This window comes from Oncorhynchus gorbuscha, unplaced genomic scaffold (genome assembly GCF_021184085.1).
Source record: "Oncorhynchus gorbuscha isolate QuinsamMale2020 ecotype Even-year unplaced genomic scaffold, OgorEven_v1.0 Un_scaffold_550, whole genome shotgun sequence".
Taxonomy (NCBI): Eukaryota; Metazoa; Chordata; class Actinopteri; order Salmoniformes; family Salmonidae; genus Oncorhynchus; species Oncorhynchus gorbuscha.
Window position 1 is genome coordinate 83,652 of NW_025745378.1, and position 13,485 is coordinate 97,136.

At 48.7% G+C, this 13,485-nt stretch overlaps 1 protein-coding gene across 3 annotated transcripts; it reads left to right on the forward strand.

The window, feature by feature from the left end:
* The first annotated feature begins 579 nt into the window (after window positions 1-579).
* Window positions 580-13,470, forward strand: si:ch211-286b5.4 (afadin- and alpha-actinin-binding protein). 3 transcript variants are annotated; one of them, XM_046333935.1, is made up of 12 exons: window positions 580-2,938; window positions 3,367-3,521; window positions 4,121-4,189; window positions 4,281-4,404; window positions 6,172-6,241; window positions 6,421-6,541; window positions 8,244-8,340; window positions 8,654-8,757; window positions 10,384-10,545; window positions 10,809-10,920; window positions 12,709-12,892; window positions 13,251-13,470. In XM_046333935.1, exons 1-12 carry the CDS (start codon window positions 2,875-2,877, stop codon window positions 13,348-13,350), a joined length of 1,362 nt encoding a protein of 453 aa, XP_046189891.1. In that variant the 5' UTR covers window positions 580-2,874; the 3' UTR covers window positions 13,351-13,470. The 3 variants fall into 3 exon arrangements, with proteins under 3 accessions (XP_046189891.1, XP_046189892.1, XP_046189890.1); XM_046333936.1 differs by having other exon boundaries at window positions 8,244-8,322; XM_046333934.1 differs by having other exon boundaries at window positions 582-2,938; window positions 8,244-8,397.
* Window positions 13,471-13,485: the final 15 nt, after the last annotated feature.

Here is a 13,485-nt window from a genome sequence, read left to right on the forward strand (position 1 = left end):
GGGGACTGAGTTAGACCTGGGACACCATGTGGGTGGTTCCCCTCTGATCAGGAACTGAGTTAGACCTGGGACACCATGTGGGTGGTTCCCCTCTAATCAGGGACTGAGTTAGCCCTGGGACACCATGTGGGTGGTTCCCCTCTAATCAGGGACTGAGTTAGCCCTGGGACACCATGTGGGTGGTTCCCCTCTAATCAGGGACTGAGTTAGACCTGGGACACCATGTGGGTGGTTCCCCTCTGATCAGGGACTGAGTTAGACCTGGGACACCATGTGGGTGGTTCCCCTCTAATCAGGGACTGAGTTAGCCCTGGGACACCATGTGGGTGGTTCCCCTCTGATCAGGGACTGAGTTAGCCCTGGGACACCATGTGGGTGGTTCCCCTCTAATCAGGGACTGAGTTAGACCTGGGACACCATGTGGGTGGTTCCCCTCTAATCAGGGACTGAGTTAGCCCTGGGACACCATGTGGGTGGTTCCCCTCTAATCAGGGACTGAGTTAGCCCTGGGACACCATGTGGGTGGTTCCCCTCTAATCAGGGACTGGGTTAGACCTGGGACACCATGTGGGTGGTTCCCCTCTAATCAGGGACTGAGTTAGCCCTGGGACACCATGTGGGTGGTTCCCCTCTAATCAGGGACTGAGTTAGACCTGGGATACCATGTGGGTGGTTCCCCTCTAATCAGGGACTGAGTTAGCCCTGGGACACCATGTGGGTGGTTCCCCTTTAATCAGGGACTGAGTTAGCCCTGGGACACCATGTGGGTGGTTCCCCTCTGATCAGGGACTGAGTTAGCCCTGGGACACCATGTGGGCACAATTCATTATTATGTAGAACAGAAAACCAGCAGGCTCCTCGTAGGGTCAGAGTTGAATACGTCTGCCCTAGAATATAAATCAGGGTGCCGAACTCAATTCCTGGAGGGCCGAGTGTCTGCTGCTTTTCACTCTTGCCTTGTACTTTACTGCTCTCCAGGATTAGAGTTTTTGACATCCTTGATATAGATAATCAACATTTACATTACACACTATTATAGGCCTACGTCTTTTTATTCCAAGCCATTTTAAATGGATTGTCAGAAATCAAAATGGCTTCCATTTCTCCAATCCTTTTACACATATAGGTCGTGTTCCCCTGCTCAGATGTTGCATGCATCAACCAATGGTTGCGGGCTATGTCATCGACTGTGCTCGGGTACCAGATTGCTATAATGTGGTTAGCTGATACACATTGTATTCTGTAGTGTTAAGAATTCCCTTCAGTTCAACTAAAGGGCATAGCTCAAACCATGAAAAACAGCCCCAGACCATTATTCCTCCACCAAACTTTACAGTTGTCACTCTGCATTCAGGCAGGTAGCGTTCTCCTGGCATCCGGCAAACCCAGGTTTGACCTGAGAGAGTCCATTGGCGGAGAGCTTTACACCACTCCAGCCGACGCTTGGCATTGTGTACTCGGCTACACCTCTCCAGCCGACGCTTGGCATTGTGTACTCGGCTACACCACTCCAGCCGACGCTTGGCATTGTGTACTCGGCTACACCTCTCCAGCCGACGCTTGGCATTGTGTACTCGGCTACACCTCTCCAGCCGACGCTTGGCATTGTGTACTCGGCTACACCTCTCCAGACGACGCTTGGCATTGTGTACTCGGCTACACCTCTCCAGCCGACGCTTGGCATTGTGTACTCGGCCATTGGAACTCATGAAGCTCCCGACGAACAGTTATTGTGCTGCCGATGCTTCCAGGGACAGTTATTGTGCTGCCGATGTTTCCAGGGACAGTTATTGTGCTGCCGATGTTTCCAGGGACAGTTATTGTGCTGCCGATGCTTCCAGGGACAGTTATTGTGCTGCCGATGCTTCCAGGGACAGTTATTGTGCTGACGATGCTTCCAGGGACAGTTATTGTGCTGACGATGCTTCCAGGGACAGTTATAGTGCTGACGATGCTTCCAGGGACAGTTATTGTGCTGACGATGTTTCCAGGGACAGCTATTGTGCTGACGATGTTTCCAGGAACAGTTATTGTGCTGACGATGCTTCCAGGGACAGTTATAGTGCTGATGATGCTTCCAGGGACAGTTATAGTGCTGACGATGCTTCCAGGGACAGTTATTGTGCTGATGATGCTTCCAGGGACAGTTATTGTGCTGATGATGCTTCCAGGGACAGTTATTGTGCTGACGATGCTTCCAGGGACCGTTATTGTGCTGACGATGCTTCCAGGGACAGCTTGGAACTCGTTAGTGTTGCAGCCGAGGACAGACAATTTTCACTTCAACACTCAGGGGTCTCGTTCTGTGAGCTTGTGTGGCCTACCACTTAGTGGCTGAGTCGTTGTTGCTCCTAGACGTTTCCACTTCACAATAACAGCACATGCAGCTCTAGCAGAGCAGAAATTTGATGAACTGACTTGTTGGAAAAGAGGCATCCTGTGTGGAAAGTCACTGGGCTCTTCGGTAAGGCCATTCTACTGCCAATGTTTCCTATGGAGATTGCATGGCTGTGTGTTCAATTGTATACACCTGTCAGCAACCGGTGTGGCTGAAATAGCCAAATCCAATAATTTGGGTGTCCACATACTTTTGTATAGCGTACGTAAAATACCTATCCATGCATGGTAAGATCTGTTATGCGTCAGCAACGTCTGAGCCGAGGAACGCGACCAAACAGTATGAAAAAAGAGTGGCGTGAGCATGTCAATCAATGAGGTTATTGATTAGCTGAAATGCTAGCACCTGGTTGCACTTGCCAGCTGGTAATTAAAGATGGCTGCCAAGTGAAGTAGCAAACTTCTCTGCTCAGGGAGATCGGCCAACACAACACACACACACCTGAATACCTGTTAAGCTCGTTACCGTTAACACAGATGGCGTCTAGATGTGGGCAGGGACGGGCAGCAGGGTCCCAGAGGAGACGACAGGAGAGCTCAGGTAAATCTTTATATTAACACACACCTGCTGTTCCTCTTCTAGAATATTAGTTCAGAAGTATTGTGGAGCTCCTGCACCTACATATAAACAGTACAGTCACCCATAATGAGTACCGGAACCTAATTCAGTCCAAGTCCACTGTATATACCTCTCCCTCATCTCACTGGAAATGATTGGGAGTCCCACAGGGCGGTGCTCTGTGGCAGGTGTAAGCTGTCATTGTCAATAATTGTTTGTTCTTAACTGACTTGCCTAGTTAAATAAAAAATGATCACTTACCACCTCTGCCCCCCCTCCCTCTCTCTACTCATACCACCATCCAACCCCCTGCCCGTCTCTACTCATGCCACCATCCAACCCCCTCTCTACTCATACCACCATCCAACCCCCTCTACTCATACCTCCCTCTCCTCTCTCACTGTCTCCAGACCTCCAGGACACATACCTCCTCCATGGGGAGCCTAGCCCCCCTCTCAGTAACCTGTCTCTCCATGCCTCCTGGTGGTCTGCCAGGGACGAGCACAGAGAGACAGGGCCCTCCCTTGGCAGGGACGAGCACAGAGAGACAGGGCCCTCCCTTTGGGTAAGCTTGTGTGTGGTGTGTGTACTTAACAAATTAACATTGTGGGTTTGAGAGTCAGTCAGGTGAGAATGCGAGTGATAGAATAGTGTGTTTTACTGTGTTAACAACTCATGCCAGCAGCATAGCACCCTGCATCCCTGGCTTCTCAAGCATCTGGTCCCTGGATGGGAGACCAGATGCTGCTGAAGTGGTGTTGGAGGACCAATAGGCCCCACTCTTTCCTCTGGTCTAAAAAAATATCCCAATGCCCCAGGGCAGTGATAGGGGATATTGCCCTGTGCTGTCTTTCGGATGGGATGTATGTACCTCGGCCTAAACATCAGCGCCACAGGTAACTTCCACAAAGCTGTGAACGATCAGAGACAAGGCAAGAAGATCCCATGGGACTCATAAGAGTAGAGGTGTTTACCCTGGTGTCCTGGCTAAATTCCCAATCTGGCCCTCATACCATCATGGCCCCCTTATCATCCCCAGTTTAGAAAGGGCTCATTCATACCCCCCTCCATTCCCCAGGTCATTGCTGTAAATGAGAATGTGATCTCCGTTAACTTACCTGGTAAAATATGGGTTGATTAAAAAAGAAAGTGTTTTGTTCGCAGGAGCAACTAGTTGAGAGAAATCAGCACGTTGCCAGACTACAGGATGCACTGAGACGCGAGAGAGAGAAGGTGTGTCTCATGTATCATGAGTTTGATGGAAAATATCAACCATGTTGATGAATAACCATTTCCCTCTTTATCTATTTCACACACTCTGAAGGGTTCCAGCCTGCAGTGTCGGTGTAATCAGCAGGGGTCAGAGTTGAGGCGTAGAGAGCAGCACAGCGCCAGACTTAAGGAGAGACTAACCCAACTTGCAGAGAGACACAGAGAGAGAGGCGCCTGTAAGGATCTCTGTCTAACCATCTCTCTCACACTTTAATGTGTCCTCTCATATTCTATCCCATTCCATCTTTCTCTCTAAATGTCTCCTAATCCTAAACCCACACACCGTTCTACCATTCTCCTTCTACCTACCTATTGTAATGACCTCTGCACAGAGGGAGAGGGCTTCAAGGGCCTCTGCATTTGGTTGGGGGAGGCTGTGAAACTCTCCTGCTGTTGTTGGGCTCATGAGCTTTGACACCTCATGTCACACTTCAGTGCTAATTGAATTTGCTTGCAACTAAGGTAACCTTAGCATTCAGTCCTTATAAATAAATTACAGTAATATATTTAACTTTTTCTTATTGGCTTTAAGAATCTTCCCCCTTTTTTTTCAATTTTTGCCTAAAATGACCCAAATGTAACTGGCTGTAGCTCAGGTCCTGAAGCAAGGATATGCATATTCCTGATACCATCTGAGAGGAAACACTTTGTGGACATGTGAAATGAATGTAGGAGAATATAACGCATTAGATCTGGTAAAAGGTAATACAATGGAGAAAACTGTTACTTTGAAATGCAAGAGAAAAGCCATAATGTATGTAAACTTTGACTGATCCAATGAATCATTGAATTTCTGTTCAAAATGTTGTATCAAGACTGCCCAAATATGCCTAATTTGTTTAACAACTTTTCCAGTTCCAAACTGTGCACTCTTCTCACAATACCATGGTATTCTTTCCCTGTCGTAGCAACTGTAAAGTGGACAGTGCAGTTTGATTAACAAGTATTTAAGCTTTCAGCCAATATCAGATATGTCCTGGGAAATGTTCTTGTTACTTACAACCTCATGCTAATCGCATTCGCCTACGTTAGCTCAACTGTCCTGCGGGGGATCCACCAATCCTATAGAGGTTAAGAGGTTTTTAAAGTACCTTCAGACTAAACATGATTAGCTCTCTCTCAATTCAATTTCAATTGAAGGGGCTTTATTGGCATGGAAAACATGTTCACATGTGAACAATACAATAATGTACAGTAAACATTACACTCACAAGTTAGACATTTCAAAAGGGAAAATAAACGTCTCTTTTCTGAATGTTGATAATTAGCGGGTATCAACCTAATTCTGCTCTGCATACATTTATTTGGTGTTTGACGTTGTACACTGTATTGTACATGCACGTACATGTATTCTGCATGCAGAATCTCAATTTTGTGTTTGTCCCATTTTGTGAATTCTTGGTTGGCGAGCGGACCCCAGACCTCACAAGCGTGAAAGGCAATGGGTTTTATAACTGAATCCAGTATTTTTAGCCGGATCCTAATTGGTATGTCGACTTGAGTTTCTTTTGATGGCATAGAAGGCCCTTGCCTTGTCTCTCAGCTCGTTCACAGCTTTGTGGAAGTTACCTGTGGTGCTGATGTTTAGGCTAAGGTATGTATCATTGTCTGTGTGCTCCAGTGCAATGGGGTCTAGATGGAATTTGTATTTGTGGGCCTGGCAACTGGACTTTTTTTGGAACACCATTATTTTTGTCTAACTGAGATTTTGTCAGGGCCCAGGTCTGGCAGAATCTGCAGAAGATCTAGGTGCTGCTGTAGGCCCTCCTTGTTTGGTGACAGAAGCACTAGGTCATCAGCAAACAGTTGACGTTTGACTTTGGATTCTAGTAGGGTGGGGCCGGGTGCTGCAGACTGTTCTAGTGCCCGCGCCAATTCGTTGATGTATATGTTGAAGAGGGCGGGGCTTAACTGCATCCTTTTCTCTCTCCCTCTCTCTGTAGCCATGGAACTGTTGAACCCGGTGCCCAGAGGTCAGGTGAAGAGGGACAGACCAGCCAGGACCAACAGAAGGTAGTGAGAGTCCAAAATGGCACCCTATTCCCTTTATAGTGCACTAGTGTTGACTACTGGGGCTGTGGACTCCGGTTGGAACCCTGGAGATCACCTATTCTGATCCAGGAAATTGAGATGCAGGCTAATGTTCCATCCCAGCACTAATGCACCTGATCTACCCCCCCCCCCCCCCACAGGAAGGAGGAGGCAGCGCTACGTGTGATGCTGGAGCGGCGAGAGGCGGAGTTGAGGGAGGCCATGAAGCTCCGACACAAACTCACCACGCTACTGCACGCGCTCAGAGCAGACATGGAACGGGTTAGAAGGCTCCTATAGCTCAGAGCAGGGTGACGGTGGCCCTAGACACTGTTTTGCATTTCCTCCACTAATGATTTAAGGTTATGATTGGGGGAGGGGATGCTGGTCCTAGACCTGTACCTAGGGGAACCCCTCCCGGTGTGTTTCCTGGTCCTGGGGAGAGGTCTCCACCAAAGGGGTGCCTTAGTACGAACACATCCTGGTTCCCAGGACCAGGCGGGGTCTTGGGGTGGCGGAAGGGGCGGGGTCTTGGGGTGGCGGAAGGGGCGGGGTCTTGGGGTGGCGGAAAAATGTACCCAATTTTCATACTTAAGTAAAAGTACAGATACCTTTTAAGAAAATGACTCCAGTAAAAGCAAGTCACCCGGTAAATTACTACTTAAGTACATTTAAAACCAAATACTTTTACTCAAGTGTCAAAGCTCAAAGTATAAATAATTTGTTTTTGTTTTATTTACGGATAGCCACGGTCACAGTTCAACATTCAGACATCCTTTACAAACGAAGCATGTGTGTTTAGTGAGTCCTCTAGATCAAAGGCAGTAGGGATGACCAGGGATATTCTCTTGATAAGTGTGTGAATTAGAAAAATGTTCTCTACTGCTGAGCATTCAAAGTGTAACAAGTACTTTTGGGTGTCAGGGAAAATGGAGTAAAAAGTCCATTCTTTTCTTTAGGAATGTAGTGGAGTAAAAGTAATCAAAAATACCCCCAAAAAACTACATTTTACTGAAGTACTTTACACCACTGGGAGCACTGCTGTAGCCCCCACAACCCTACATACTGGCACAGATCTGAGAGGACTAGATGTGTGGAAACAGTACAGCAACACCTTATTAACCTTCCTATCAAGTCCCTTCAGATGGGGTGGGAGGAAGGGGCCATGGAAGGGGCGGGGTCTTGGGGTGGGAGGAAGGGGCGGGTTCTTGGGGTGGGAGGAAGGGGCTATGGAAGGGGCGGGGTCTTGGGGTGGGAGGAAGGGGCTATGGAAGGGCCGGGGTCTTGGGGTGGGAGGAAGGGGCTATGGAAGGGGCGGGGTCTTGGGGTGGGAGGAAGGGGCTATGGAAGGGGCGGGGTCTTGGGGTGGAAGGAAGGGTCTATGGAAGGGGCGGGGTCTTGGGGTGGGAGGAAGGGGCTACGGATGGAGCGGGGTCTTGGGGTGGGAGGAAAGGGCTATGGAAGGGGCGGTGTCTTGGCGTGGGAGGAAGGGGCAGGGTCTTGGGGTGGAAGGAAGGGTCTATGGGAGGGGCGGGGTCTTGGGGTGGGAGGAAGGGGCGGATGGAGCGGGGTCTTGGGGTGGGAGGAAAATGGAAGGGGCGGGGTCTTGGGGTGGGAGGAAGGGGCAGGGTCTTGGGGTGGGAGGAAGGGGCAGGGTCTTGGGGTGGGAGGAAGGGGCGGGGTCTTGGGGTGGGAGGAAGGGGCGGGGTCTTGGGGTGGGAGGAAGGGGCGGGGTCTTGGGGTGGGAGGAAGGGGCTACTGATGGGAACTGAAACTTGGGCACGGTCAGCAGGGGAGAACATTTTTGAACATTCAGCTATAAACATGTTATGTAGAACTAACATGCCTCTCGATGCATGGAATCATGTCAGTTCTATTCATGGCATTTCTATCTGCAATATTTGGCAACTGAACCCAACCCTGGGTATGGTGAGAGGATTGAGCTGATTGGCCGAAAGCTACTACTTTGTCACTTTTCCCACAGACCCTATTGGACACTGTGGGTGACCAGGAAGAGGACCCAGACAGCGCCAAGATGCTGGTCCAGTCAGAGGAGTCCCTGGGTGAACATGTGACAGGGGGTGTGTTCCAGGGATGGAAGTGTGTGCAGAGGAGACTAGGGGACCTCCTGAGTCAGGGTGAGAGGGGATGAAGCGTGTGCAGAGGAGACTAGGGGACCTCCTGAGTCAGGGTGAGAGGGGATGAAGCGTGTGCAGAGGAGACTAGGGGACCTCCTGAGTCAGGGTGAGAGGGGGTGAAGCGGCACCGTGTTCCCTACGTAGTGCACCACTTATGAACATAGGGCCATTTTGGACGCACACAGCGACTTGTAGGAGATAAACATGGATTTGTTTTTATGACTAAAGAAATATTCAGTGGTTTTTGTGTGTATAGGTCACGTGGCTGTGGGGACTGACCAGGATAAGCTCTTGGCCCAGCTAGAGACAGAGTTGGATCAGAGTCAACAGTTGGTCAAACTGCAGCAGCATCTACTACAGGTGGACTATACCCGCTACAATGTTACGGCTCGTTACTAAAGAAACCGACACCCACTACAATGTTACTAAAGAAACCGACACCCGCTACAATGTTACGGCTCGTAAAGAAACCGACACCCGCTACAATGTTACGGCTCGTTACTAAAGAAACCGACACACGCTACAATGTTACGGCTAATTACTAAAGAAACCGACACCCGCTACAATGTTACGGCTAATTACGGAAGAAACCGACACACGCTATAATGTTATCGCTAGTTACTAAAGAAACCGACACACGACAATGTTACGGCTCATTACTAAAGAAACCGACACTCGCTACAATGTTACGGCTCGTTACTAAAGAAACCGACACCCGCTACAATGTTACGGCTCGTTACTAAAGAAACCGACACCCGCTACAATGTTACGGCTCGTTACTAAAGAAACCGACACCCGCTACAATGTTACGGCGGCTCGTTACTAAAGAAACCGACACACGCTACAATGTTACGGCTAATTACTAAAGAAACCGACACACGCTACAATGTTACGGCTAATTACTAAAGAAACCGACACACGCTACAATGTTACGGCGGCTCGTTCCTAAAGAAACCGACACACGCTACAATGTTACGGCTAATTACTAAAGAAACCAACACCCGCTACAATGTTACGGCTAATTACGGAAGAAACCGACACACGCTATAATGTTATCGCTAGTTACTAAAGAAACCGACACACGACAATGTTACGGCTCATTACTAAAGAATCCGACACTTGCTACAATGTTACGGTTCGTTACTAAAGAAACCGACACTCGCTACAATGTTACGGCTCGTTACTAAAGAAACCGACACCCGCTACAATGTTACGGCTCGTTACTAAAGAAACCGACACCCGCTACAATGTTACGGCTAATTACTAAAGAAACCGACACCCGCTACAATGTTACGGCTAATTACTAAAGAAACCGACACCCGCTACAATGTTACGGCTAATTACTAAAGAAACCGACACCCGCTACAATGTTACGGCTAATTACTAAAGAAACCGACACGCGCTACAATGTTACGGCTCGTCACTGAAGAAACCGACACAGACTGGCGTTCATAGAAACACACGTATGTGACCAGCTGGGTTCAAACCTGTGAAACACAGGAATGTTAATCTGCTGAGCTGGTTTAGGCATTAACTTGGCAGCTAAGGCGAGCTTTGAAATGTTGGACAAAGTTACATAGTTATCTTTCTCTCCGGTTCTCCATGTCATCCCCCTTCTCCGTGTCATCCCCCTTCTCCGTGTCATCCCCCTTCTCCGTGTCATCCCCCTTCTCCGTGTCATCCCCCTTCTCCGTGTCATCCCCCTTCTCCGTGTCATCCCCCTTCTCCCGTGTCATCCCCCTTCTCCCGTGTCATCCCCCTTCTCCCGTGTCATCCCCCTTCTCCCGTGTCATCCCCCTTCTCCCGTGTCATCCCCCTTCTCCCGTGTCATCCCCCTTCCCCGTGTCATCCCCCTTCCCCGTGTCATCCCCCTTCTCCCGTGTCATCCCCCTTCTCCCGTGTCATCCCCCTTCTCCCCACGCCCCTCTTTCTCCTCTCCTCCATCTCTACCTACCTTCCCTCCCCATGTAATCTCCCCCTCCCCAGGACAGTGTGATCACTCCGGTCCCGGCCGCTCTGACAGACTGCTACTTCCTGGAAGAGTGGGAGCGGCTTCAGGACAGCTGGGCGGAGCTAGAACACCAGAAGCGGAGCTTCCATAGGGAGAGACGGGCCTTCACCGACGCCGCCATCCGATTGGGCCACGAGGTGAGGGACGGGAGAGACAGGAAGGGGGAGGGAGTGAAAACTGTCTCCTTGGATTGAAAGAAAGATTAGAGGGATGGGTGGTTTGAGAAAGAGGGAAACCAAGTCAGTTGACTGTGATTATTACGTACTTAGTGTCTCAAATCAATTCAATTTTTTATTGGTCACATACATGGTTAGCAGAAGTTATTGCAAGTGTAGCGAAATGCTGTGTGTGTGTGTGTGTGTGTGTGTGTGTGTGTGTGTGTGTGTGTGTGTGTGTGTAGAGACGTGAGTTTGAGCAGCAGAGGGCCTGTGTGGTGAAGCAGCAGTATCTGTTTGACTCTCCGTTGGGGAGGACGTTGCAGCGTCACAACAGGAGAGAGAGCACCGTCCTCAGTGAGTCAGCATAAATCTTGTTCTATACATCTACTGTATATACATGACATGACCAGAAGTATGTGAACACCTGTTGGTCAAACATCTCATTCCTGGGAAGGGATGTTGGAACATTACTGCTACAACAGCCTCCACTCTTCTGGTTGAATCATGGGCATTAAAATGGAGTTGGTCCCCCTCCACTCTTCTGGGAAGGCTTTCCACTAGATGTTGGAACATTGCTGCAGAGACCTACTTCCGTTCAGCCATGCGCATTAGTGAGGTTGGGCTCTGTTGGGCAATTAGGCCTGGCTCATAGTCGGCGTTCTAAATTTTCCCTAAGGTGTACGATGGGGTTGAGGTCAGGGCTCTGAGCAGGGCAATCAAGTTCTTCCACACCGATCTCGGCAAACCATTTCTGTATGGACCTTACTTTGTGCACAGGGACATTGTCATGCTGAAACAGGAAAGGGCCTTCCGCAAACTGTTGCCACAAGGTTGGAAGCGCAGAATCGTCTAGAATGTCATTGTATGCTGTAGCATTAAGATTTCCCTTCAATGGAACTAAGGCGCCCGAACCATTAAACAGCCCCAGAACATTATTCCTCCACCACCAAACTTTACAGTTGGCCCTATACATTGGGGCTGGTAGTTTTCTCCTGGCATCCTCCAAACCCAGATTCGTCCGTCGGACTGCCAGATGGTGAAGCGTGATTCATCACTCTAGAGAAGGCGTTTCCACTGCTCCAGAGTCTAATGGCAGTGAGCTTTACACCACTGTGTATGGTGATCCTAAGCTTGTGTGCGGCTGCTCGGCCATGGAAACCCACTTCATGAAGCTCCCGACAAACAGTTATTGTGTTGATGTTGCTTCTAGAGGCAGTTTGGTACTTATTAGTTACTGTTGCAACCGAGGACAGACTATTTTTACTCGCTGCATGCATCAGCACTCGGTGGTCCCGTTCTGTGAGCTTGTGTGGCCTACCACTTTGCGGCTGAGCTGTTGTTGCTCCTAGATGTTTCCACTACACAATAACGGCACTTAGTTGACAGGAGCAGCTCTGGTAGGGCAGAAATTTGATGGACTGACTTGTCGGAAAGTTGGCATCCAATCACTGTGCCATGTTGAAAGTCAGTTGGGCCATTCTACTGCCAATGTTTGTCTATGGAGATTGCATGGCTGTGTGCTCGATTTTATACAGCTGTCAGCAACGAACGTGGCGGAAAAAGCCGAAGCTACTAATTTGAAGGGGTGTCCACATACTTTTGTCATGTAGTGTATATTGGGGATTCCCGAGTGGCGCAGCGGTCTAAAGCACTGCATCTCAGGGCTGATGCGTCACTACAGACACCCTGGTTTGATTCCGGGCTGTATCACAACCGGCCGTGATTGGGAGTCCCATAGGATGGCGCACAATTGTCCCAGCGTTGTCCGGGTTTGGCCGCGGTAGGCCGGCCATTGTAAATAAGAATTTGTTCTTATCTGACTTGCCTAGTTAAATTTAAAATATTGGCCATATACCACAAACCCCTGAGGTGCCTTATTGCTATTATAAACTGGTCACCAATGTAAATTTTACTTTTGTTTTTGTCATACCCATGGTACATGTCTGATATACCATGGCTTTCAGCCAATCAGTATTTAGGCTCCAACTACCCAGTTTATAATCAACAATGAACACTACATACTGCTAGATATTTGCAAAAGTGTTACTAGTTTGGTTTGAACTATAGTTATTGCTTTACTAACGGGTTTTACTATAGCATCGTATTTTAGTCACTTCAGGGGATTCCTGTGTGCACTCTCAGATCTCTCAGATTCTGATCACATGATCTTGTCCGGCTGTCGGCCGGCCACGCCCTCCTCTGCCGAGTCTGGGATCATACCCTGGTTAGAGTCATCGGGGTCTCTGCAGGTTCATGGCAAGGTCAAAGTTCACACGCCCAGCACCCCAGAGCTCTACTCTGCCCTCCAACTGCCCTACAGCTGCAGGTCAGGCCCAGACATGTCCTAGCTCAAATGGCCCCCTATTCCCTATTTGGTGCTCTGTTATTGACCAGGGCCTGGTCAGACGTAGGCCACTATATAGGGAATGGGATGTCATTTAAGATGTGGACCTAGTTACTAAACTGTTAAATCCATCCAGTCTTTGTCATCTTTCTTCAGTAAGATATTTTATTAATCACCCCCAAAGGGAAAATCCTTATTAGTGATTGAGGTAATCACAGATCTTATATGATTACAGATGGATTTTTGTTGTAGATTGGTGTGTGTGATATATATATATATATATATATATATAGAGAAATAAATTCTGCCATTACCCCACCCTGTCCCTCCAACTCTGCAGGTCCAGTGAGAGTGATGTCCAGTCAGAGTGCTGGGATGTGGGGGCAGAGAGGCTCCAGTTCGCCCCCCCTGGTCCTCACCTGGACGGGTCATTTCAGTAGTATTGCTGTTTTATATGTCGTTTCCATTGTCTGTTTCAGTTGTATGTTGTTCCTTTTGTCGTTTCTATTGTGTTTTATCAAATCGTTTTTCAATGTGATTAATAAAGATTATTTGTTTGACACGTTCCTTCTCTA

Bases quoted from the DNA above. Each gene is read 5' to 3' on its own strand.
- si:ch211-286b5.4 (XM_046333934.1), top strand. From the start codon at position 2,875: ATGGCGTCTAGATGTGGGCAGGGACGGGCAGCAGGGTCCCAGAGGAGA. The intron at 3,522-4,120 runs GTAAGCTTGTGT...TTTTGTTCGCAG, and splicing joins AGACAGGGCCCTCCCTTTGG to GAGCAACTAGTTGAGAGAAA. The intron at 12,893-13,250 runs GTCAGGCCCAGA...CCAACTCTGCAG, and splicing joins CAACTGCCCTACAGCTGCAG to GTCCAGTGAGAGTGATGTCC.